The 23590-nt window shown below is 48.9% G+C and overlaps 5 protein-coding genes across 5 annotated transcripts; 3 read left to right on the top strand and 2 right to left on the bottom strand.

Moving 5' to 3' along the window:
* Positions 1–4121: 4121 nt before the first annotated feature.
* Positions 4122–5055, top strand: BDW70DRAFT_134308 (2EXR domain-containing protein; the record flags this gene model as incomplete). Its single annotated transcript, XM_073736480.1, has 1 exon — positions 4122–5055. A coding segment is annotated over one exon (886 nt), but the record flags the coding sequence as incomplete, so codon positions are not given.
* Positions 5056–5443: 388 nt separating this feature from the next.
* On the bottom strand, positions 5444–5770 carry BDW70DRAFT_159040 (uncharacterized protein; the record flags this gene model as incomplete). Its single annotated transcript, XM_073740628.1, has 1 exon — positions 5444–5770. One exon carries the CDS (start codon positions 5768–5770, stop codon positions 5444–5446), a length of 327 nt encoding a protein of 108 aa, XP_073596846.1.
* A 1220-nt stretch (positions 5771–6990) lies between these two features.
* Positions 6991–12630, top strand: BDW70DRAFT_159041 (uncharacterized protein; the record flags this gene model as incomplete). Its single annotated transcript, XM_073740629.1, has 11 exons — positions 6991–7334; positions 7660–8110; positions 8162–8322; positions 8391–8444; positions 8520–8741; positions 8826–8937; positions 9001–9065; positions 9093–9231; positions 9296–9376; positions 9718–10452; positions 11986–12630. 11 exons carry the CDS (start codon positions 6991–6993, stop codon positions 12628–12630), a joined length of 3009 nt encoding a protein of 1002 aa, XP_073596847.1.
* Positions 12631–14160: 1530 nt separating this feature from the next.
* BDW70DRAFT_134311 (SDR family NAD(P)-dependent oxidoreductase) lies at positions 14161–15265 on the bottom strand. The gene has a single exon (XM_073736481.1). It carries the CDS (start codon positions 15234–15236, stop codon positions 14409–14411), a length of 828 nt encoding a protein of 275 aa, XP_073596848.1. The 5' UTR covers positions 15237–15265; the 3' UTR covers positions 14161–14408.
* A 5620-nt stretch (positions 15266–20885) lies between these two features.
* BDW70DRAFT_134326 (alpha/beta hydrolase) lies at positions 20886–21882 on the top strand. The gene is made up of 2 exons (XM_073736482.1): positions 20886–21338; positions 21398–21882. The coding sequence occupies exons 1-2, from the start codon at positions 20931–20933 to the stop codon at positions 21725–21727; spliced, it is 738 nt and encodes a 245-aa protein (XP_073596849.1). The 5' UTR covers positions 20886–20930; the 3' UTR covers positions 21728–21882.
* The last annotated feature ends 1708 nt before the right edge of the window (positions 21883–23590 follow it).

Consider the following 23590-nt stretch of genomic DNA (forward strand, 5'->3'; position numbering starts at 1 on the left):
ATTAGAAACCGGATAGGGAAAAAGTGCGCCGGTCCGTTATTATTTCCGGTCTAAACCTGATAAACCGGCCAACCGGCCAACCGTATACAGCTCTACGAATGAACACCGGATGAGCAAATACGAGAACTGATGAAAATCTCGAGTCAGAGGACGGAGACGTTGAGGGATATCACGTGAAACATCTTGTGACACAGCCGCACATCGACAATTTCCCCCTATACACGCTTCAAGGACTTTGTCACGCAATCGACAGTTGACTTCGTGCATCAACAAGGAAAGTTGTGCTCATTGACTATATGGCATCGTTAGCCTAATCTCTTGATATCCTTCAGGAACTCACTGCTGCAACGAGTCATCACGTACCTGATCCTAGGATGAATTTGAAATCCGGAGACCCAACAAGACCCTGCGTACAAGAGCTGGTGCAGCAGTATCAGCCGTATAGTGCTTTTGCCCAGTCGATTGCATACGGAGTGTTTATGTTGCAAAAATAAAGGGGTAGGCTCACGTTGCTCATCGTTCGATCTCTCTAACCCCTTCCCACTCTGGCGCTGCCAGACGTGCTGACTACGCGTCCAAGAATAGGATCTTGAAATATATGTACAGATGCTGGGGCGATATTGAGACCGGCGATTAGCAAAAGCACGTCTGTAACGCTTCAAGCATACCTCACCTTGAACAGGTCATTGACCGCAACCGAAACCTGAGACGCAAACGACGTTGAGATAAGATCGAAACACCAAACCAAAAAGCAAACATAACTTCGTCCTTTGGTCCCATGCGCCATATGCATTCTGCATATAATTTAGGTAGGGGTTGCAAATCCCAAAGCCGTTGCTGCGTCTGAACCAATCGGGTCCGCGCGACGTCTGCCAATCGACGGTCTCCGAATCGAGCTGGACTCTCCGTTGTGATAGATAAAGTACGTTGAAAGTCGGAAAGCCGCAATAGTCAAATATATGCTCTCGCTGGTATTTGATCAAACACTATGCCGTATTGATGCTCTGCTGCGGTTCTATATCTGTTAGGTTGCCCAGGCCCAACTATTTTGTACTCTAGGAGAGTGGCACGGTATCCCTGCGAATTGATGTTACACTATCAACAGCCAAAAATACCTTCTGACTCTTCCGAATGCGACTGAAAGAAAGCACCATCGGATACGGTTGCTGTTTCACATTTTTCTCCTGAGCGCGCTGTTCCCATGCAGTCAATTTCATACATGCTGAGACGACCCGCTTGTCAGAGGTTTCAGAGTTTGATAATGATTCTAGTTATAGCGTAATTTAATGCGACATATATACTGAGCACCTCCCTACCGCTCAAGGCTTGTTCGGTTACCGCACGTCTACCACGCTTCATATTCAACGTACTTAGGTTATATAAAACACATACGATTAGGATGTGTGGAACAGACATCCCGTCCGCTCAGATATCTGAGGAGCAGCTGGATCAGCTGAACTCGATTGAGACACTCCGCTCTTAAGATATCGGCACTATATGTCTTTCCGCAGATAGTAGTCTGGGCGGCCACTTGCCTTGGGAGAGCTCCGTTCTGGAGGCGATATCGGGCGCTGCATCTCTCGATGATAAAAGCTGCCTGTGTACCCAATTTCCCATAGAACTTGTTCTCTGAGAGCACTCAATGGGCATTGGCGTATCTATCATGCCTCGCTAAGCACGCAGTGATGTCGAGTAATGTTCACTCGGGCAGTTTCTGTGAACAGTTTGGATAGCTTTGAAGGCCTTTATTTCTGATCGTAAAAGCTAAAGAAGCCATGGTAAATCAACGCGTGGAAAAGCCATCCCAAAAAGGATCTTCTCTGGGTCAAGGCGTCACGTCCTGATTATCCGCATCTGACTATTATTTACCTCTCTGGGCTTATCCGTTCGAAAATCGAGCAACAGTCCGCGATAGGTGTCCAGCCCAAGAATGTGACCAGAAAGGCCATGCAGTAACATTCTGGGTGTTGTGTCCGTAAAAAATGACTTTGCCAACCAGATTGTCCCCATGCTGGCTAGAGATGCTGACCATCTGGCAAGCAGACACTGAGCATCATAACAGACTCTGATGCCTTGTTGCTGGGTTTGAGAGCGAAGCGATCCCATTGCTGGTAGAGAATCAGGATGCAGAGTTCCGGCTTAGATGGCGCGCCCTCAAGAACATGGCTGAAAAGATCAATGGACTAGCCCACAACACGATATCGAGGAACAAGAGTTTCCCAAGGAATATGGAAAGATCTGCCACGCTCACTAGTTGACATCGGTACCCTGCGGACGCGGCTGAGTAAAATAGTGCTTTCATAGATCGCTAACACCACAACATAATATCCAGACTCAAGATGTGCATGTCCTTCAAGCTCCTCTACGTGTTTATTCATGACTCGCCGCATTCCACGGAGATTGTCCCCTGTCGCGATAGCACCTGTAGCAACCTCGAAGGCAGAAGAACTGGATATTGGCTGAAACAGTCAAGCCGGACTACCTGCTGTGGATATGATCCCGTAGTCACTCTCCCAAAGGGAAATTTGGCTGGTATAGTCCGTAACGGTTTCTTCTATGCCGTACACTGGAGATAACAGCGAACTTTCTGCAGGCGCCATACTAAGAGCTCCATTATCTCCCTGTCCCTGCAGTGTAAACACGTGAGAGCTGGACTCAGGATATTCTGCACTGGTTGCTGGAAATATCGTCTTAGTGGGAGCTTGATCCCCTTGTGAGACAGAACCATGGTCCTTAAAGTTCCATTCCAGCCCATCGCTATCCGGCATATATTCTCGTGGCACACCTGGTGATATATAGGTCGAAGGTGTCGGGGCGTTGTATGGTGTTACTGAGCTGCCGCCGTCGTTGATAGTAGGTCGGATCGTTTGAGCGACGAGATGAGGGCCCAGAAGCTGCCACAGGTGCCGAAAGCTACCCAAGCGGTGTCTCGTAGAGACTTAGTTTTCGCACGCTCATCACATAAATATGGTCAGAAATTTGATAATGCCTTCCCTGAATGGTTTGGGGATCGCCTGCTCAAGCTCTATTGAGTACAGCAGCTGGACTTATTATCACCTCCTTAAGAAAATCCAAATTCAAAGGTACAGGTTAACCTACTAGCAAATGAAGAAACGCCGGTTAATTCAGAAGACTGCAGCTGTTTGCTTAAACCCAGACACAGAGCTCGACGATTTAGGGTGGAGCGAAGCCGATCAATGATCCACACTTCCCCTATCTCGTGAAGCCTGGGCGTTGTGAGGGAGATGTGAGTTATGTATTCTGCAAGTACGCCGGTAAGTGACTTGATACGATACGATATCTTATATCGTCGCTCCTTTGCCATCACTGGTAGTTATACTGATTGCGTCCAGGAGCCGTCTACCATTCTTAGATTGACCGGTAGTACCAACACATCTACATAAATGAATCTGTAAATCCGCCAATCCAGGCTACGGTGGCAGAGCGGATATGGTCGTCCATAAAACTAGGGCATACAAAGACAGCATCATCTTTTCCCAATCCCACTCCCGAGCCCGTGCCCGAGATTACCATTGAGACGTTTGAAGGCCTGAGAGTCCAGTAAGTTGTGATTCTCCCTTTCAAGCCACCTTAATCAGGCACGAAGCAACCTTGTCAGACTGCTTCAGCTTCTGCCTTTGCATTGCCCGACTTGCTGTCAAAATCCGGGGCTTTGATAAATCCCAGGCCTGCCATCATCTTGCAGACTTTGTAACATTTGTCATCTGGCTCCTTAACTACAAAACCCCCCTTTGTGTGGAATAGGTTATTATTTTCTGCTCAAGAAGTTGATGGCCTCAAGATTCAGACATCAACTCAGGGTTCAGATATCTTTGCAGTGAAGAATCAGGTAAAACGGTTGTAGATTAAATGGCGATCTTGGAAGGCTGGAGAGCTCTGTCACTACCCACAAAGAATTCTCTATTTAAACAGCTAGACATCTGGCCTCCCTCCAAAGTAATTGGCAGCGAGGTGCATAGGAAAAGGTCAAATGAAGCTGGTACAAAACTGGGTAAGCGCTCGGTGTTGGAAGAAATAATGATCCACTAGCTTCAGCCAGTGTTGACCTAGAAATGCGGTTTCATTTCAGTCTCAATTCAGCATTTCCAGTCCAGAGTCAACATGTCAACCCCCAACACTACATTCCACCTGTTCCCCAAGCTCCCTATCGAAATTCGGTTGATGATCTGGCGCGAATGCCTCCCAAACCGAGTCATGGAACTTGATCATCAACAAGACGAGCTTCTCTGGGACGAGGACGACGACCCACCATGTATGTTCAACTGGAAGATCTCCAGAACGAACAACGCTCCACCCCTAATCACGCTTATTTGCCGCGAGTCAAGAGCCGTTGCTTTTGAAAGCGGCAGTCGCCAGCCATCACCAGATCCAAGAATTGCGGGAATGAAGGATATCCTGGATTTCAGCAAGTACATGCTTCCTCGCCCATGGCTAGATAAAAAGCGTGACGCAGTCCACGTGAACTGGGAGCCCTGGGCTGATATCGAGTGGGAGACCTACGATTGGGGGGATCCGATCCGCTGCATCATGTGGCATGCGGCACGAACAAAACCGCAACAGGCTTCAATCATGATCAGTCTCTTGAAGGTGTTTCAGAACCTTGGGGACAATCCTACGAACCCCCATCACTTCCGGTGGACGCGGTCTGAGCTTGCTGATCTAATGCGCACATGGCCTTGCTGGAGGGTTGTGGTTTTACCGCCAATGATTATACATACCAATGTAGAGACCGCGGCGGGGTTCTTTGGCCTTTTATCCGACGCTCGCCTGCAGCTTGTTGCAGCAGATGACGAGGCTGGAATCGACAGATTTCTGGCCTTGGGTGGGAGAACGGATGCTACAGTCACCCCGGAATTCCGGGAGCAGCTGCTCGTGGCAAAGAAGGAGTTGCGCGATGCAGTCAAGGCTGTCTTTGAGTCTGAGGAGAGAACCCCCATCATGCAACCTTTTGTCATGTTTCGACTTTGTACGAGATTCTGTAAATAGACATTTCACTTCAATCTACCCTAGCATGAACTATCCCCGTGGATTCGCACGCTCAGAGGCTGAACACCCTGGATGGCATCTAAATGCATCCTAGTTCTCCCCTCAATCGTCTTCTTAGTCCTCTTCTGCTTCGATAGCCACTGTTGAAAGCCTCCCCCCCAATGCTGCGTAAACGCTGAGTTTTGCTGCACTGCCTTCTCGATATCAATATCCGTATACGATAACCCATCCACCCCCGTCGCCGTCTTCTTTTCCACTGTCAAATCCAACCCTGCCACATCACGCAGATAGTCATTAACAACATCAATCAACTCCGCCGCGTTCTCCGACAGCCGAGCCTGGTGCGCCGCCGTCATCGCCACGCGCGACTCTTCCACCCTCTCCGCTAACGCCTCATCCCCCAGCTCCGCACGCGCCGCCTGGAACCGCTTCGTAATCAGACCGAGGATATCATCGTTGCGCGGGTTCGTGGCGGTGAAGGTGCCTGGTAAGAAGATATGATCTGATCTGCATTCGGCACGTATTCCTTCCCGGCCACGGTCAGTTTCTGGAGCTCGGCTGCGGCTTCGACGGCGTCGGGCCAGAAGTATTTCCCCACAGAGGTGCTTTTCCCCTGGTCTAGCGTGTAATCGTCTCGCTGCAGGAAGTCGATGAATTCGTCGAAGTAGCAGGTGCCGTCTGGGACGGTGCCGAAACAGTTCGGGGCGATCATGTCTTCGCGCACGCCGAAGGCTTGGCTGTCCATGCGGTAGGCGTAGCACATGTACATTGTCTTGATTTGTTCAAGATAAAGAGTGATCGGCTTGGATTGAGGCAGGAAAGGGAATATTGGGTTATGTCAACGTACCTGGTACCGTCCAGCTAACCTGCTGGCAGAGACATGGGGGACCAGGCAGGTTAGCAGAAAGAGGAACAACAGAAATGGACTTTTTGTGTGGTACATGGTTTTGGATGTGTAAACAGAACTAAGGACACGCAGGTGTCGTGAAAATATTTTCTTCTCAGCAATGACTAGGCCGTTCTACTCCCCTTAACTATCACTCGTAACTCGGACTGGACTTATACCGTTCATCCCAACTAAGTCCTTTGGGGCAAATACCGCAAATGACAGGGTCTCTAGAAACAGAAAGAGATAGTTAGATGAAGCGTACCCCCGCGGAGTCTCTTCTCGTGGCGATATCACTGTAACAAAATTTCGCAACCCTGTTAAAAGGACCGGCGCCTACACTAAGTGGTGGAGCACAATTTGCCAGGCACATGCACAAATATACGAACAGCTCTTGACAGACCACTGCATCAACGAAAACCCCTAGCCAGTTGCCTCATGCTACGTCTCTAGCCGTCCGCGTAGAAGCTTAGCAGGCAAGCTAAAGCTGCAGTAGCGGCGCTAACAGCATCGGATAAGAAGATCAAACAACGCTTTGGGCTAGCGGAGTCACGAACCCACAGCCTCGCCCTGAAAATCACGTCCAGGCCAACCAGGAAGATTCGACTCTAAGCGCCAGGATTGGACCGAGGGCTACGCGGACGAACTAAACGAACTATCACATTGCAGGGATTCGCATATGCACGCGCAGACGGCGCGTTGGTTTGTCTCACGCAGAGATTACCGCCGCTGTGCCGCCGGAGTTTTCCCTATGGGGCTCTACAATACAATAATTGCAGCTGAGAATCTCCCGGGAGGCTACGTGGGGATTGTAACCGAAGCTTATGAGGCAGCCAAGCTTGGACCTATGATCCTTCTATCTAGGACTGCCAGATTGTGGGTTATAGGATGTAGTCTGAAGTCCTGTAATCAAATCCATGCAGAGGTCTGGGAATCTAGCCCGAGTCAGAACGTCCTAGCCACTAGTCGACTGGACTTCTGTCGACGACGGACAAATCCAGCAGAGACAGTCACATAAATCACCCACAGCCCACTTCTGCCTTTCTATCCAAGGGCGCAACCATCGTATCATTCTTTCTCTGCATCCGTTGCCCATAATGAGCGGCGTATGCTCCTACATTCAAGTCCAAGGGGGCGAGGGCTGCTGGACAATAGCCAACAGATGTGGCATCACACAGGACGAGCTCATTACGCACAACCCGGCTGACTACTTCTGCGACATCCTTCAAATAGATCAGTATGTCTGCTGTACTGAGGGCTCCCTTGCGCCCCAGCCTGATGATGACGGCAATTGCTATGTGCACATAGTCCAGACGGACGACTTGTGCGACACAATCGCCAAAGCAAATAGGATGCTCGCCAGCGATATCCCGGACTATAATTCCCTGACCTGCGGTGGAGGGGGTGTAATAACCTCCAGCTCGCGCAGCGTATCTGTCAAGTGAGGGCCGGCCGCCGTTTCCTTCGGCGGTGGATGGGACTGTTTGCGGGCCGCAGGTTGGTTTTTCTTCATTTGAATGTAGGAGCTCATGTATCTGACCGGTATTGAAGGTTCCTGGAACAGAAATGCCAAAGGAGGGCTCGACGTGGGACTCGGCAGAGCTGAACCCTTGTCCTCTCGACGCCTGCTGCGACGTCTGGGGCCAATGCGGCATCACTCCCGAGTTCTGCACCAACACCACAGAAGATGGCGGATACTAATTGCACTCTGCATTCAGCCCCAATGAATCTCATGGATGATACTTTACTGACCACATCTACAACAGAGCCCCCGGTACCGCCAGAACCGACACAAACGGATGCATCTCTAACTGCGGCACCGAGATCACAAACAACGACGCCCCTTACGAGTTCCCACGGCGCATCGGGTATTTCGAGGCCTGGAACATCGGCCGCAGCTGTGCCAACATGGACGTCTCCAAGATGACAGAGGGCAACTATTACACGCACGTGCACTGGGCCTTTGGCAACATCACCGAGGACTGGAAAGTCGATGTCAGCGGCCTTCAGGAGCAATTTGACGGGCTGCTTGAACTGGAGGGCATCCAGCGCATCATGAGCTCTGGCGGATGGGGTTTCTCGACGGATCCTTACACGCACCAGATCTTCCGGAATGGGGTGCTTGATGGTAATCGCCAGATTCTAGCTGCTAACGTCGTGGATTTTATCGTTGAGCATGCTTTGGATGGGGTGGACTTTGATTGGGAGTATCCTGGTGTGAGTGCTCTTTTTCACTATGGCTGGAGACTGATTGCTTAAAACATATAGGCCCAAGATCTCCCAGACATCAACCCTGACAGTCCTGAGTCGGGTGAGAACTATGCCGAATTCCTCAAGCTTGTGCGTGAGCAGCTGCCAGACGATAAATTCATGTCCATGGCCCTACCGGCCTCATACTGGTATCTCAAGGGGTTTGACCCGGCCACTCAGTATGAGGATTACATTGTGAGCACTCCGCCATGTCATCCGAAGCAATTCCTCGCTGACCCGCAAATAGTTATATGACATACGATCTGCACGGACAGTGGGACTACGACAACGAATTCGTCAAGTAAGTCAAGATTCATCGCCATACCCATCTGTCTTGCCAGTCACCATGACCGACTCAACTAATCTAACCACCTAGCCCGGGCTGTCCAAACGGCAACTGTCTCCGCAGCCATGTCCACAAGACCGAGATTGAGTATACGTTGGCCATGATCAAGGCCGGGTTTCCGTACAACAAAGTGGTGCCCGGTCTTGCTCTCTACGGCCGCAGTTTCGAGATGACGGACCCGTTTTGCAGGGGTTTTGAGTGCACCTTTACCGGGAAGGATACTGGTGCCGCCAAGGGGGCTTGCACTGATACGTAAGTAAACTCGCCGCCTTGACTCTTTCCCTTCTTTCCGAAATCATGTCAGACTCGCCGTTTCTTAACTGTTCTGTGATGCAGCGCCGGCTACCTCTCAAATGTTGAGATCTTCAGCTTTCTCGGACTGGCCAATAGCGATGACAACTACGATAATGTCACTGTCAGCCAATACCAGGATGAAGGCGATGCCTTAGTACGTTTTTTCTCCGAATATTGACTGGGAAAGTACCACTAACCCAAAGGCCCCGTTGTACAGATCTACAAAGACAACCAAGGGGTCTCCTGGCTCTCACCCGCGAGCTACGAATCACGACGAGACTGGTAAGACTCGCTCAACTTCGGCGGAAGCGTCGACTGGGCAGTGGACCTGAATCGCACGTACGGCAATAACGGCACCGGCGACCTCGAGGAGATCGGCGACGAGTGGGCCGAGTACGTGCCTTGCCCGAACATCTGGTTCCCATCTCTAGATGCACTAGAGGCGGCGGTAGCGTTTCCCTGATTACTGCCTTGCGCCGTTGACAATGAATACGCTGTTGAGCCGGTTGCAGACGGCGTATGACAACTACACGGACGTGAACAATGGATACGATGAGATGTTCGAGTATTACGTCAAGTATATCGAAAAGGTGGTGCCGTCGTTTTTGACGTATTCCTTCATGTAAAACTGGAGTATCACCGGGCAGAATCAGCTTATACCGGAGATTGGATATGGGATGGAGTGTTTTTTTTCTTCCTCGGCCCCTTTCTAATTCATTCGGGGTAAGCTAGGTGGAACGGGACTTCAATGCTGGCTAACTTGACCTGCTATCGGCCCAACAGACTTCGACTGTCTTCCCCGAACAAGAAGAGGTTGTCCCCTGCGCCGTCTCGTGGGGGGACGCGTGGGGGGACAACCTCGACCCGCTCTTGCGCTATATCGACGCCACCGACTTCACCGTCCCCGACGCAGACTATTTCTCCGAGGGCCTAGTCAAAAGCAGGCCTGTTAGACGAATGGGTCACCTTCGGCGACTACTCCATCACAAGGTACAACTACAACGTGCACCCCGTGGAAAGCGTCACGCTTAGCTTCACCAGGTGGCCGAGCAAAAACGAGTCCATGGTCGTGGACAACCCGAAGGATATCGTCACCAAGGGCTTGCCCAACATCCCCACGATGATCTCAGAGATGCAGATTACGGCGCTGGAGATCATGGGCGGAAGCTGGTCTGGTGGAGATCCACGCGACGCGGTGGTCGCGTATGCGCCTGCAATCTTCATGCTCGAGCAAGCGGTGGACAGCATGGTGCAAGCGAAGGAGATCGGGGCGCAGGAAGAAGAAGCTGAGGAAGAGGAAGAACGGAAGCGGATGGAGAGTCTAATTCTACTAATCCTGGGCGTTGCCTTCCTGTTTGTGCCAATAGTCGGCGAGGGCATTGCAGCCAGCATGGGGCTTGCGAATCTGGGGAGGGTTATTGCCATCGCGGGTGAACTGGGCAATGTTGCCCTGGCGACCTATGATACGGTCAATAACCCGGATGCGGCGGTTGTTAATATGCTGGGCATGCTGTTCGGCGCGGGGGCCTTCACGAAGGTGTTGCGCGACGCGAAGGGGCTAAAGGATGTGGCTAGTTATCCCAGGGGGATGTCCACGGGTAAGATTGCGTCGCTGGGGAAGTTCTTTGAGAATGGGGATGGCATGTGCAGGCTATACTTGGCAAGATGTGTAAGCTGTAGCCTTGACTTGGAAACTAAGTGCATAGAAGGCCATAGAGAGTTTCATATCCTGTGGGGAAAAGTGTTTCTAGCCCCCCACTGCTAGCCTTACTTCACATTCATCGTACCAGCCAGATTCGAGTTCAATAAACAGTCTCGGCGGAGGGGGTATTGTCGGACATTCTCGATAGTGCTGGGCCTGTCTTGAGGAAGTAACAGCTGTATTGTTGCACTAGTCATCCGGAGAGGATTCGAAGAACGCGCTCTAAGGTGTTCCGCAGTGTGGACTGTGGGTTGTCCAGTCTACGCGGCTTTAACAACAGATATATATCTCTGATGTATGCACGGAAGGAGACGAAGAGGTAATAGGTGCCTTACAAGCATACTAGTACCTCTTATCAGTAGCTAGGGAACTTTTCTTGCAACTAACAATATTTTCTTTATGAATCTGAATCTGTTAGTATTCAGTAAATCTAAATAATTCTGCAAACTTCTGAAGCTGCTCAAGTCTTTTCAGTCTCAAGTCTTCCTTGGACAGGCCCATCAGGTCATGTAAGTAATAAGGATAGAAGAAAGGTAAAAGGATGAAGTAAAAGTATCTAATAAACAGCTTTAAAAAATCAGATAAAAGTCAGGAAGCCCGCTCTATTTATGTTCAGCTTGGAAGATTATAGTAACGTAATCTACAAGTGTCACAGGCTATGGCCTGGATCTTGGTTGTCGGCCATGCCCTCAACCTGGTCCTAAATAAGGTTTCTGCAACATCAATGTACAGCCTCGGAATTGCGGCCTCGTAGGAAAAGAGATCCGTTTTCATAACTTCGGGAAAGAGATCCGTCGACATGCAAGTCCGGGAAGTCGGGAGTCTTGACGTATGATTGGGAAGGCTTGATAAAAGGGGGGAGGAAGATATCTGCCCTTCTATCTTTTGTTTCTTTCTCTAAGCTTGTGATACTCGTTTATACAGGACAGCTAGTTGAAAACAATACTACCTACGCCCGTTACAATTGCGATGCAAGAGCCAAAGCTGTTCTTCCACTCCTTAATCCTAGCCATATCTAAGCATTGTACAAAAGCAGCATTTGCAGGCAGCTAATTAAGAAATTTATTAATATTTTTTGGTGCCAGTGTGAGGGAGCTTTGACTGCTAGCTTGGTCACAAAATAAAAGATCAACATCCTTGATCTCTTGTCCTGGTTGTCGATTGACGTCCTGACTGGATATCTCTTTGGAGAGATGTATGGGGGTCTGGACAAGAAAGGGGAAGATTGCAATACTTCTGCCACAGCCAGCAATAGAGACCATCAGGGCCACGGAGGGAGAGAGAAACTATCAGCCACTCTATTTGTTCTTGCCATTGTCACACTCGGTCAATTCTCCTCTTTCCCAACCGGTTATTTACCCTGATCTTATCCTCAATAATGGGCCCAGCTCTGTCCAAGCCAGATATTGCTGCCTCGCTCGCAACTGCCTCTCGGTTTGTAGACAGTATCGCGGTCACTGAGCGCACGACTGCCTCTGACAGTGATACCTACCAATCTAGGCTTTGAGAGCCGGTATCTCGCACCAAGAAAACCTCATCCAACGCAAGGCAGCAATGTTTGCGGGCGCTGACTCAACCGCTGTCATGTTGTCCACTATTCTCTTTCATCTTGCTCACCAACCGGCCGTGCACAGAAGGCTGAAAGAGGAGATCCGAGAACACCAGGCTGGTATGGACTATCAGTTCCTCCCTTACCTACAGGCAGTTATCCGCGAGGGTCTAAGGCTCAGTATGGCCAACCCAGCACGTCTGACGCGCATCGTGCCCTCTAAAGGCAGTGGATGCACTGTCAGTGGAGTTTTCTTGCTGCCAGGTGCCGTCGTAGGCGCGGCTGCATATGTTTTCCACCATAATCTAAATGTATTTCCTCAGCGCTTTGAGTTCTTCCCCGAGCAGTGGCTGGCTAGCGGCGTAGAGACCGGAGTGCGGCGGCTAAAAGAGAGCAATATTTTCCCGTACGGCGTCGGATCAAGGGCGTGTCTGGGGCGTGATTTGGCGAACCAACAATTGTTTACAACGGTAGCTAGAGTGGTGGAGAGTGATGCCTTGGATAATGCGGAGACATGTACGGGCAGGATAGACCTGATTGAGTGGTTTAATGCTCAGTTCAAGGGCCATGTTCTGGAGATTCAGTGGCAGCAGTAAGTAGTGCGTATTATTACATCGAGGCGACCCAGATTTTCAAGGAAAAAAAAAAAAAAAAAAAAAAAAAAAAAAAAAAAAAAAAAAAAAAAAAAAAAAAAAAAAAAAAAAAAAAAACCTAAAAATGAAATCACGGTATCTTCAATTATTCGTCTTTTCAACAAAATTGAGCAGTTGCAAGCAAGACTTGTGATTCTTGAGTACCCTCATTAATGCTAGGCTTCCATTCAGCTCCTAGTCATTCAGATTGCAACTTTGAGGGTGTCGAATAACTTTACTTGAGCAGCAACTTCTCCTTCCCAGGAGGCATCTGTAGTTTTGCTTGGTAGATAGCTATACTCACCCTACACTCACCTGGTCACCCTGTCTCAACTTCATACTGACACCATTTACTTAGTTACTTCACCAGGGATGTCATGATGCAGCAACACGGAATTGGAACAGCCTAGCTAGCTGTAAAGCTGACACAGAGAGGATGGTACTAGTAAGTCCTTCTCCTTCACTTTTACTCCCCCGCCTCCTGAACCATTTAAATGCTGTGCAAAATGCATTCCTTGCAACTTAATTATTGTCAACTATACGTGAATACTAATCTGGACGTCGGCTTCTACAGTTGCCGAGTTTGACTAGGAAGGCCTCTGCGGAGATATCTGCTATTGCGACCATTCATGTGAAATTTCTGTTTTAACTGCCTTGGGGACTAGATTGCTTATTATGTTCTATGGATGAGCTATCCTTTGCAAGTAGATTGACAGAATCATACCTTCATTTATCTGATTTCTAGTTTGTGACGTCGAATAATTACGCCTACTGGTACACTCATATATATTAGTCCTTTATTAGATAAAAAGCCGGCATCAACAGGTCAGGTAGCGTACCTCGAGACTGATATAGGTAGGTAAACCTGTTGTTTGATAAATTTTAGAGAAGCATCTACAAGGGGGGCCGAGGCCATCTCAATCTATAGCTTCAGATTTACAGTGCAGGGTCTTTCCTTCTCCGCAGGGTCTTTCATTCTTCTAAGTGGAGACTTTTACACACTAAATGGCAGGTCATATACCGCTAGAGCCGCTGGAAGGCAATCTCACAACATCTTGATGGCTCTAACCCCTGCTTGCTGATGTTAGTTGAATAAAGTATCCCCCTTGAAACCTTTATGGGATTGTAGGCTTTGCTGTAGTTTCGAAAATGTTACTATCGCATGCTCGCCATAAGTGGATTTGCATTCAGATTCATTCAACCACTGACACAGCTGCGTCTCCAGCAACTATGCAGTAACTTTGGTAATAGATCTGGTAAAGATCTATATTTACTGATTCACCTATCAAGTGCGTGGTAGGCCTTGCTCATTTATGAGAGGTGCTTTTGCCTACTGTCGGATACTTTGCAGTTCAGGGAAACATGTAGGTATTGCACGAACTGCTGGGTCCGTATTGGCACTGAACAAGCTTGGATAGTTAGTTCAAGGCACAACGCCTGCTATTCATTTTTTTTTAACTCGGTGGTTGATTATTTTATGTAGAAATTTCGTGGCAGAAAAAGCTCGCCGCGATGATTCGGGGAGGGAGCGAGTTCTAGGGCAGAACAGCAAAATAGAGGATGGTCAGTCTGCTTCATACTACACTATGTAAAATAGAACAACTAGAACTAGCAGTGCGTTGCAAAATGAAAGACATTCGGACTTGGACAGTACCTACGCTATCAACATGCGAATTGGCTAAGACTAGGACCAACAGAACAGAATATAGGCAGTGACTGAGCATTCCCATTCATTAAACTGTTCACGGATTTCCCATCCACCCCCCGTCAACGACATAGCAACTCCCCGTAACTCCACTCGCCTCTTCACTCCCGAGGAAGACAATGACCTTAGCCACATCCTCCGGCTCCAAGTCTCTCTTCAGACTCTGCTGCGCAAAGACATGCGTCCGGTACTCATCCGTGAGTACTTCTGCCCTCTGTCTAACCGTCGCAATAGCGCCCGGCATAACACAATTAACGCGGATATTGTGAGTACCGAACTCCCTGCTGTGGATACGCGTCAAGCCGTTAATAGCCGCCTTGCATGTCCCATATATGGGCGTCGTTGCTTCAGGAATCCGCCAGCTAATTGAGCCGAGATTCACGATGCTTCCGCCACCAGCGCTTTTCATGGATGGGATGAAGGATTGCGTGAGGAAGAAGATGTGTCGGAGGTTTGCGTTCACATTGAAATCCCAGGTTTCAGTTGTGACATCTAGACTGGCCTGTCGTGCTATAGAGCCTGTTGCGGCGGCGTTGTTAATGAGCACGTGCACGGGACCGTGCTCCTCTAGGATTTTCGATGCAGTAGCTTTCAATTCGTCGAGGTCTGTTATGTCGCAGTGATAGAAGATAGGTGGCCTCACGCTGATCTTGAATGGGCTAGTTTGGGCGTTGGTGTTGGCTCGAGTAGTGACATGGTCAATTGTCTTCTGAGCTGTATCATCGGCGATATCAAGGAATATGACTTTGCTGCCCTGTAGCGCGAAGAGGAGCACGGTTGCGGCGCCGATGCCGCTTGCGCCGCCAGTTACGACCACAGTTTTGTCGTACAGGCTAGGGTAGATCGCGGGCGGCGTGAACGGCATACTTGGCTAAGCTTGTTCTGGGCCTGAAGTTTATGTTTGAAAATAGATCGTGTAGCGAAAAGACATGATGACGGCATGCTTTTTATATAGCCGGGGCGGGGTTGATATCGGAGATTCTCCGTGTGATTCAGCATACATCACACAGTGGGCGTGGCAGCACTGATGCGTACAAAAGCTTCTAGTATATAAAGCATTTATAAATATCCATGTCTGAGGACGAAATTGGCTATATCATATTCATCTCCGCCCCAAAGCAGGTCTGTTCTTTTACTGTATTCTTTTCTATTTTTATGTTTTTCCCTTCACAAGCTTGACATCCAGATTGCTGCACAACGACAACCATAAACAGATTGGTGGCAGCCTCCATTATCTCAAAAATATATCCCCTTCATTCGATTCAGGATTATCTATCTCTATCAATACGCATTAGACCATAATTGGCAAGATTCATTCGGTAATGGATGGAAACTCCCACAATAGTTGTACGCATTGGACATCTAAGAATAGTCACCCCTTCATGGAACTAGCCTGGAGCGCCGAAATATTTCATGGAGAAGTAGGCTAGCTGCATTAGCAGATATATAAGAAGCTCCCGGCTCCCTGTCATGAACCGACGTGTGAGGTGGTTACGAGCGCCGATTTTGGTCATGTGACCAACTTCTGATCATTAAATTGAAGGTCTTGATATTTATCGAACTTCCCACTCAGCCAAAAAGGGCTAACCCTCCTTGGAGAGCTAAGTTCTGACTAATATACTGGTTGTCAATATTATATCTGCAGTCTGTATAGAGATTTTATAGCCATTAAGAGGTTTCTTTTGATTGCCAGGAGAGATGTTGATCTCTCTATAACCGACGGATGACAGGAAGGTCGATCGAGGTGCTGTATGATCAGTAAGGAGAAAGCAGACTTCAGAGCAGCAACGTCTATCTTGGCCTTGTCATTCATCTTTGCATGCTTAGGACAACGATCAGTGCACCCCGAGTCAAGCCGACGCCGTCTCGCTAGCCAATACAAAGCTGGAAATTTGAGCTGTTCTGGGTTTACCCCAGCTTGGAGGCAGGCCAATCTCGCTCCGCTCTGAACCAGCGCGGGGCATCGGCGACATAGATTGGAGAAGTCAAGCCAGCAACCCCGGCGACTATATAAATACCACCCTGACTGTCATGTATGTAGGGCTTTTCAAGCAACCCATGCAGTATCAACGCTTGTCCTTTCGTTAGTTGAATACTTATGGGCATCGCTTCGCTGTAGCTAGAGAATCCAGACAATATGGAGAAGTCTTACAGTCTAGATCATTAGCAAATCCAGCCCCTCCCATGCAGACGCACAATGACGTGGTCTCACGTAAGATCATCTTGCTTGGCGTGTGGGGTTTTTGATCAGAATGTATCCCAGATTACAGCATTTGCACATACAAACTTCTTGCTTGCTCGGTTTAGAAATCCAATGAGTTCAGCCTCATATCATGCATTGAGCACGAGCGGAGTGATTCAGGGCCAGTCGATAAGATAATAAGCTGAATGGACCAATTTTTCACCATGAATGGGTAGTGAAAGCCCATGAAATGGAGACCTATGTAAATGCGATTACCAACTAATGCGATTGGCACCTAATAATCAGTCCACCCCCTCTTTCCTAGATCTGAACGGAACAGGAAAGCTTACGCGAGCTAAGGATATATTAGTTTCGATATCACCCATTTCAAACACGAAGGAAATGCGGCAACCAGGGTCATAACGCAGCCTCATCTAGAGGGCTCTCAAATCCTAATCACAAAACGCAGGTGATTCCCAACTAGTCAGAAAGTGTATGGCGAGGATTGCATGAAGATATTACCGCATCTCAGTTATAACTTCCCTTCTAAGTTTTGGCCTTAACTTCTGGACAAACGGTTTCTCTCTCCTAGTACTTAACTTCGCAACAGACGTTCAGAGTTAGGAGCAATGGCTGACCTTGAAGCGTCCATAAAACACCTATGGGAGGCTATTGAGCAAGCAGCAGAAGATCACCCTGACCGCGCTGAATATTTGAATGACCTTGGAAGTCAGCTTGAAGAACGATACTCAAGGACAAGGGCATTGGCTGACCTTGAAGAGTCTATCCAACTCGAACGAGAAGCTGTCAACACAACACCAGAAGATCACCCTGACCGCGCCATGTTCTTGGACAATCTAAGAATTCAGCTTAGGGCCCGATAATCAAGGACAGGGGCATTAGCTGACCTTGAAGAGTCCATCCAACTTGGGCAGGAAGTTGTTAACACAACATCAAAAGATCACCCTGACCGTGCCATGTTTTTGAACAATCTTGGAGTTCGGCTTAGAAACCAATACTTAAGGACAGGTTCAATGACTGACCTTGAAGAGTCCGTCTAGGTTTGGCAGGAAGCAGTCAATGTAGCAACGTGGAGATGACCCTGACCGTGCCCTTATTCTGAGCAACCTAGCGTTCCGATGTTCAAGAACAGGGGCGTTGGCTGACCTTGAAGAGTCTATTCAACTTGGACGGGAAGCTGCCAATACAACACCAAAGATCACCCTGATTGTGCTATGTTTTTTAATAACATTGGAATTTGGCTCTCAGACCGATATTCCAGAATAGGGGCAATGGCTGACCTTGAAGAGGCCATCCAGGTTTGGCGTGAAGCAGTCAATGCAGCAACAGAAGATGACCCTGACCGCCCCCTCCTTTTAGGTAACCTGGCATGTCAGCTTAGGGACGATATTGAAGAACAGGGACGTTGGCTAACCTGAAGAGTCTATCCAACTTGGACGGGAGGCTGTTGACACATTACCAGGAGATCACCATAGTCGCGCAATGCATCTGAACAACCTTGGAGTCCGGCTGTCAGACCGATATTCAAAATTTGGTGCAATTGCTGACCTTGAAGAGGCCATCCAACTTGGACGCGAAGCTGTTCAGACAACACCAGAAAGCCACCCTAACTACACCATGTAATTGAATAATCTTGGCACCCATTTCGGGGACCTATTTGCAAGGATAGGAGCAATGGCTGACATTGAAGAATCTATCAATATTGGACGACAGGTTATTAAAGCAGCGCAAGAAGATCACCCGCGCAAGGCTAGTTGGTTGAAAAGCCTTGCAGACCAACTACGGCACCGATATTCAATTGCAGGGGCGACAGCAGATCTTTATAAGGCTATTTCATATCAGGAGACTGCTTTACGTCAAGAGAATGCTATTCTTAGCACTCGGATTCTAGCTGGCAAAATGTCCTGCAGAATCTTGCTATCCTCTCCAGCTGGCAGCAGGCTTATGAATCTGCTGATATTGCTGTTCATCTAATATCTCGGCTAACAATGCGATTGCTTGAGAACTCTGATACGCAATATTTGCTTGGTGCTATGGTGGGCTTTGCATCTGATGCTGCAGCCGTGGCGCTCAACGCACGAAAAGGAGCCGTTGTTGCGTTGGATTTACTTGAATAGGCCGTGGTGTGCTTGCAGCATCTCTCGACGAGATCCGGGCAGATACTCAGGATCTTCAGCATAAGCACCCTGTCATGGCTGAGAGGTTTGTACAGCTGCAGGCTCAAGCACGTCAGGGTATTGAGGCTGAAAGGGAGCTGGACAATCTAATCATCATGAGTAACCAAAGTCAGCCTGGGTTTCACAACTTCTTAAAGCACCAAGTGAAGAAGAGATATTACATGCTGCGCAGAAAGGTCCTATTGTTACTATAAATATCAGCCAGTATCGCTGTGATGCCATCATTGTTGAGCATCACAAGATACATTCTTTGCCCCTACCCAAGCTCATCAGTACCGATATTACAGAAAAAGCAAGGTGGGATGATTTAGGAAGCCCTCGAGTTCTTGAATGGCTGTGGGATACGACAATGGAGCCGATTCTAGTACTAGGATTTATCCAGTCACCATTTAACCGCGAATGGCCATGTATGATGGATCCCTACGGGTTCTTTAGCCAAATTTCCTCTGCATGCAGCTGGATATCACAACCAAGGCAAATCCAAACCGTACTTGATCGGGTCATGTCGTCTTATAGCTCATCTATTAAAGCCATCATACGTGGCCGCCAACGTCACGCAACAGAGCCTTTATCATTTGCACTTCTATTGTCCATGCAGGATACGCCAGGGAATGGATACCTTCCATTTGCAGCTGAGGAAGTACAAATACTCTGTGACAATGTGCGAGTTAATGGCACTTCACTCAATCCAACCAAGGCGGCGCGAACATGATATTCTAGGCCACATGCGAGTATGCCAGATCTTCCACTTTGCTGGCCATGGCTATACAAGTCATACCGATCCATCTCAAAGTCGATTAATTTTATGGGGCGGTGAAGACGATTCGCTCACAGTGGGCAGTGTTTTCAAGATGAATCTCCATAGAATCCGCCGTTTCTTGCGTACCTCTCAGCTTGCGGGACCGGCCAGATCAAAGACGATAAATTTATGGATGAGAGTATTCACTTGACCAGCGCCTTCCAGCTTGCGGGGTTTCGATATGTTATTGGCACTTTATGGAGTGTTAATGATGAAATCTGTGTCGATATGGCAAGAATTACATACACAGAAATCGCCAATGGAAATATGAAGGATGAACCTGCGTGTCGAGGGCTTCATTACGCTGCCAGGGAGATGCGAGACCGTTGGCTTGAAGCATTATCAGAGATCGAGCGTCAGTCAAAACTAACCATAAAGGTAACAGAACATCACGAGAACATAAAGAACAGTATAGATCCTACCGCAGCAAGCCGATCAAAGGACATTATGACAAACGATATCGATCTCGCCGGTGACCGGAGTGGAAAGAGGCAAGCGCTGTGGGTTTTCTATATCCACTTTGGCGTCTGAAACCTGAATATACATTATTTCGATCCTGCTTCCGACTTCCTTACTTGCTATGCCTGATACCTGCATAACTCAGTTTACTCTTCACCGCTTTCAATATCATAGCAAGCCAAGGCAACCACGTCGTAACCATGTCCTTCCCTGCACGTCCAGGTATCACCATCTCGACTCCAGTACAAACCGAAGATTTTATGCAATCTCCACTAACCCCTTGTAGGCGTCAATGGAAGAGCTATGGTCTGTTATCCGTAATCGTTAGGAATCATGCGCCATCCCGCGCAGTACTCTATGATTCAACTTTCAGGGCATAACAATTACAGAGACTGGAACAAACTTACAACAACAGCTAATTATATAATTGTCATAGCGGATACGCAGATTCAAACTATGCCATACTTAAGCGCAATGGCTTGTGAATGCTGGATACAACCTGTAATTGCGAATTCCCTCTCGAAGGATTGATGCCTGCCAGACTGACGGGTAGTTCTTAATAGTTTCCCCTTCCCAGCCGAGCACTTACGAACATTTTGCTTCGTTACTCCAGAGTGCAACGGTGGGAAGGGGGAAGAATGGAAGCGCGCAGCTTCCATTGTTCCGTCGAATGGCGGACTTGGGCGGGGGTCTGGCTCTGCCCCAATCGAAGCATCTATTATAGCCCTCAGCCTCAATTGCGGGCCTTGTTATCGGCCGGCAATAGATTAACCGCAATCAGCTCGGATGGATCGGCATATGGCACCAAGCTGACAGCGTGCTTGCCAGCGGCCGAGAACTAGCCCTACTCCTGAGTACTTAATGCCGCCTCACAGCCGTCTTCCATCGCCATCGTTATCCACCCTACCATCAGTGCCCCAGATGACCTCCTCCAAGCCCACCCTGATCTTCTGCCCTGGCGCCTGGTACCCTCGCACGGCCTTTGAGCCCCTGGCGGCCCACCTCCCCGAGCACACCACCCATACCGTCGCCTTCCCCTCGATCCACCAGGCCACCAGCGTCCAAGACCTGCAGCCCGATATCGAGGCGCTCCGGACCCTGGTTGAGCAGGAAGTCAGCGCAGGCAAGGACGTCGTAATCATTTCTCATAGCTGGTCCGGGCTGCCCGTGAACAGCGCCCTCGACGGTCTCAGCAAGACCGAGCGACAAGCGGCTGGTGAGATCGGGGGGGTGGCCAAATTGATATTCATCTCAGCCTTCATTCCCGACTGCGGCGAGAGCCTGATCGGGGCCTTTGGCGGGGTTCCTCCCGACTGGTATGATCGCGATGTGAGTCCTCCAAAGATATTTCTCCTCCCTCCTGTTATCGCCATCTCACTCGACCGCAGGAAGCCAACGGCACCGTCAGCGCCGTCAACCCCTACAGCCTCTTCTTCCACGATGTCCCCGACGGCGAACAATGGGCCCAGGCCCTTCGTCCGCACGCCTGGGCGACCAAGGTCTCGCCCGCCACCGGCGCCGCCTACACACGTATTCCGAGCGCCTATCTCCTGTGCGAGAACGACCGTGCCATTCCCCTCTTTGTCCAGCAGCTGATGGTGGAGAAAGCCCGCGGAAGGGGCGCTCAGATTACCACGGAGACCATCGCCACCGGTCATTCGCCGTGGCTGGTTGATCCGGCTCCTGTGGCTGCTTTTCTGCAGCGAAGCATGGCGTGAGTTCGAGTCCGGCGCCGGCATCAATGTACAGAAGACCATATCTTGTATATGGAATGGATCCCATGCCAATAATGGTAGCTTCCCTTTATCCATAACTCAATAATTTATTTTGGCAGTTGTGGTCGGATATATAGCGATCAAAGTAAGCCGCTTCAATAACTTGAACGGCGCCGGCGTCAGCGTATCCAATGGGTCAATTCTACGTACCTGCAGCGCACCCTAGCCCTAATTTCTTATTGCTTAGCTTGAGTCATACTCCTCTAATCTCTGGAGTGTATCATCAAATAGTCCCACAAACTCATCGCCAGAGATTCAAAGTTCCTATCACACCATTACAAAAAGAATGACAATAGATTGCCCTTGAATTCCTCCGGGAACTGCCCCAAAGTCGCCGTACGTAAGTACGGCCACTCAAGAGTTTGCAAAGGCTCTCTGGGCCTACGGAAGAGCATTCTAGATTTTCGACTGACTAACACCTGATCCACGGCTAACTGAAGACTAGAAGGGCAAAGACAGGACAGGCCATGGTAAGACCTCTCTAGGCGACAGGAATCAGGTTGATGGCGCTGAAGATATCTTAATACGTGGCTTATGGCGCTGGAGACTGCGTAGCCGAGTTGCAGTTAGGCTCCCTTGATTTATTATCCTGATATTGGACCCTGTGCACGAAACGAGGAAAATTGGCATTTAATGCTTAGCCTTGTGTAGGTCAAGCCAGTGGGAAGGCTAAAATTATACCATGGGAGAATACGAAAGCTTATACAAGATTAATTGGGTACTGCTATATTAGCTTTGCTCACTGGATATGTCTCTCTCCGCTGCCCCCTGTTCTTCAGGCGAGGGACAAGAGGCATGTATGCGGAGAGTATTGTTTCTGCTTGTCAAGGGCCAGAAAACAGGCATTTTCGTGATGCATCCAATACAGGCAGTGGTCCGGAATTCAAGTTTCAGAAGAGATATAAAGGAGGAGCATCTTGAAGCACTGCCTTTCAAACTGGATATTTGTCCCAATCTCCCACATAAGCAGCCCCAATACAATGTCAAAGCCATATCTCTTGTCAGCCAGCCCAGTAAAAAGATGCTATCCCAGACCCAGCTTGCCCCTATCAGAGTAAGAAATCAGTTCAGCCTCTTTTTTGAGCAGCCATTCAAGTCTAGCTCGCCCTTCCTCCACAAATCCTCAGAAACTGGAGCCACTTTTTAGTTGAGAAACCGCAAGAAATAATACATGGAGCCATAGAGACAGAGTCTTTCTATACAGCCTAACTAATGCCTGCACTAATCTACAGTATATACACGCTGATCCTCCCACTTCTCCTCTGTAGCACTAAGCAAAAACGTTCTTTTTCTATATTCGAAAACACTTCACGCAGCGCTACCGCTTTAATATCTTAATCCAGTTACGTCAGTCTACAATTCCGCTCTCTCATCCCTCTAGGATCCAGATTACCCGGCTTTCGCCGTACTAGCGGTCCTACACAGGCACCAAAGCAAGGACTTTATGCCATCCTTAACGAACTAACCGCTACTAAGACTCTCTCATTTTAGGTCCAGAAGGAAATGCACAGTTTGCGGCTACATATTACAGTCACTTTCTCAAGTCTGCTGTTTTTCCTACGACGCTAACTTCGCAATGTTTTGACTCTGTGCAGGCTTAAGCATTGAATACGAGTACCAGTACGGCACTGGAACCCTGCTATAGGCATCAATCTAAGAGATCGCGAGGGTCGATGTGGCAGACTCTACAAAGGGCCATCGAGCGGCTACTGCAGATGTAATCCGAGGTGAGCGAGATAGCTGCCTGGCCGTGGGCTGTATTCATTCCTCTAGCGACGGCGGAAAGGAGTAGGAGGACCCATTGCA

Source organism: Aspergillus foveolatus, assembly GCF_047715535.1.
Source record: "Aspergillus foveolatus strain CBS 279.81 unplaced genomic scaffold BDW70scaffold_18, whole genome shotgun sequence".
NCBI lineage: Eukaryota > Fungi > Ascomycota > Eurotiomycetes > Eurotiales > Aspergillaceae > Aspergillus > Aspergillus foveolatus.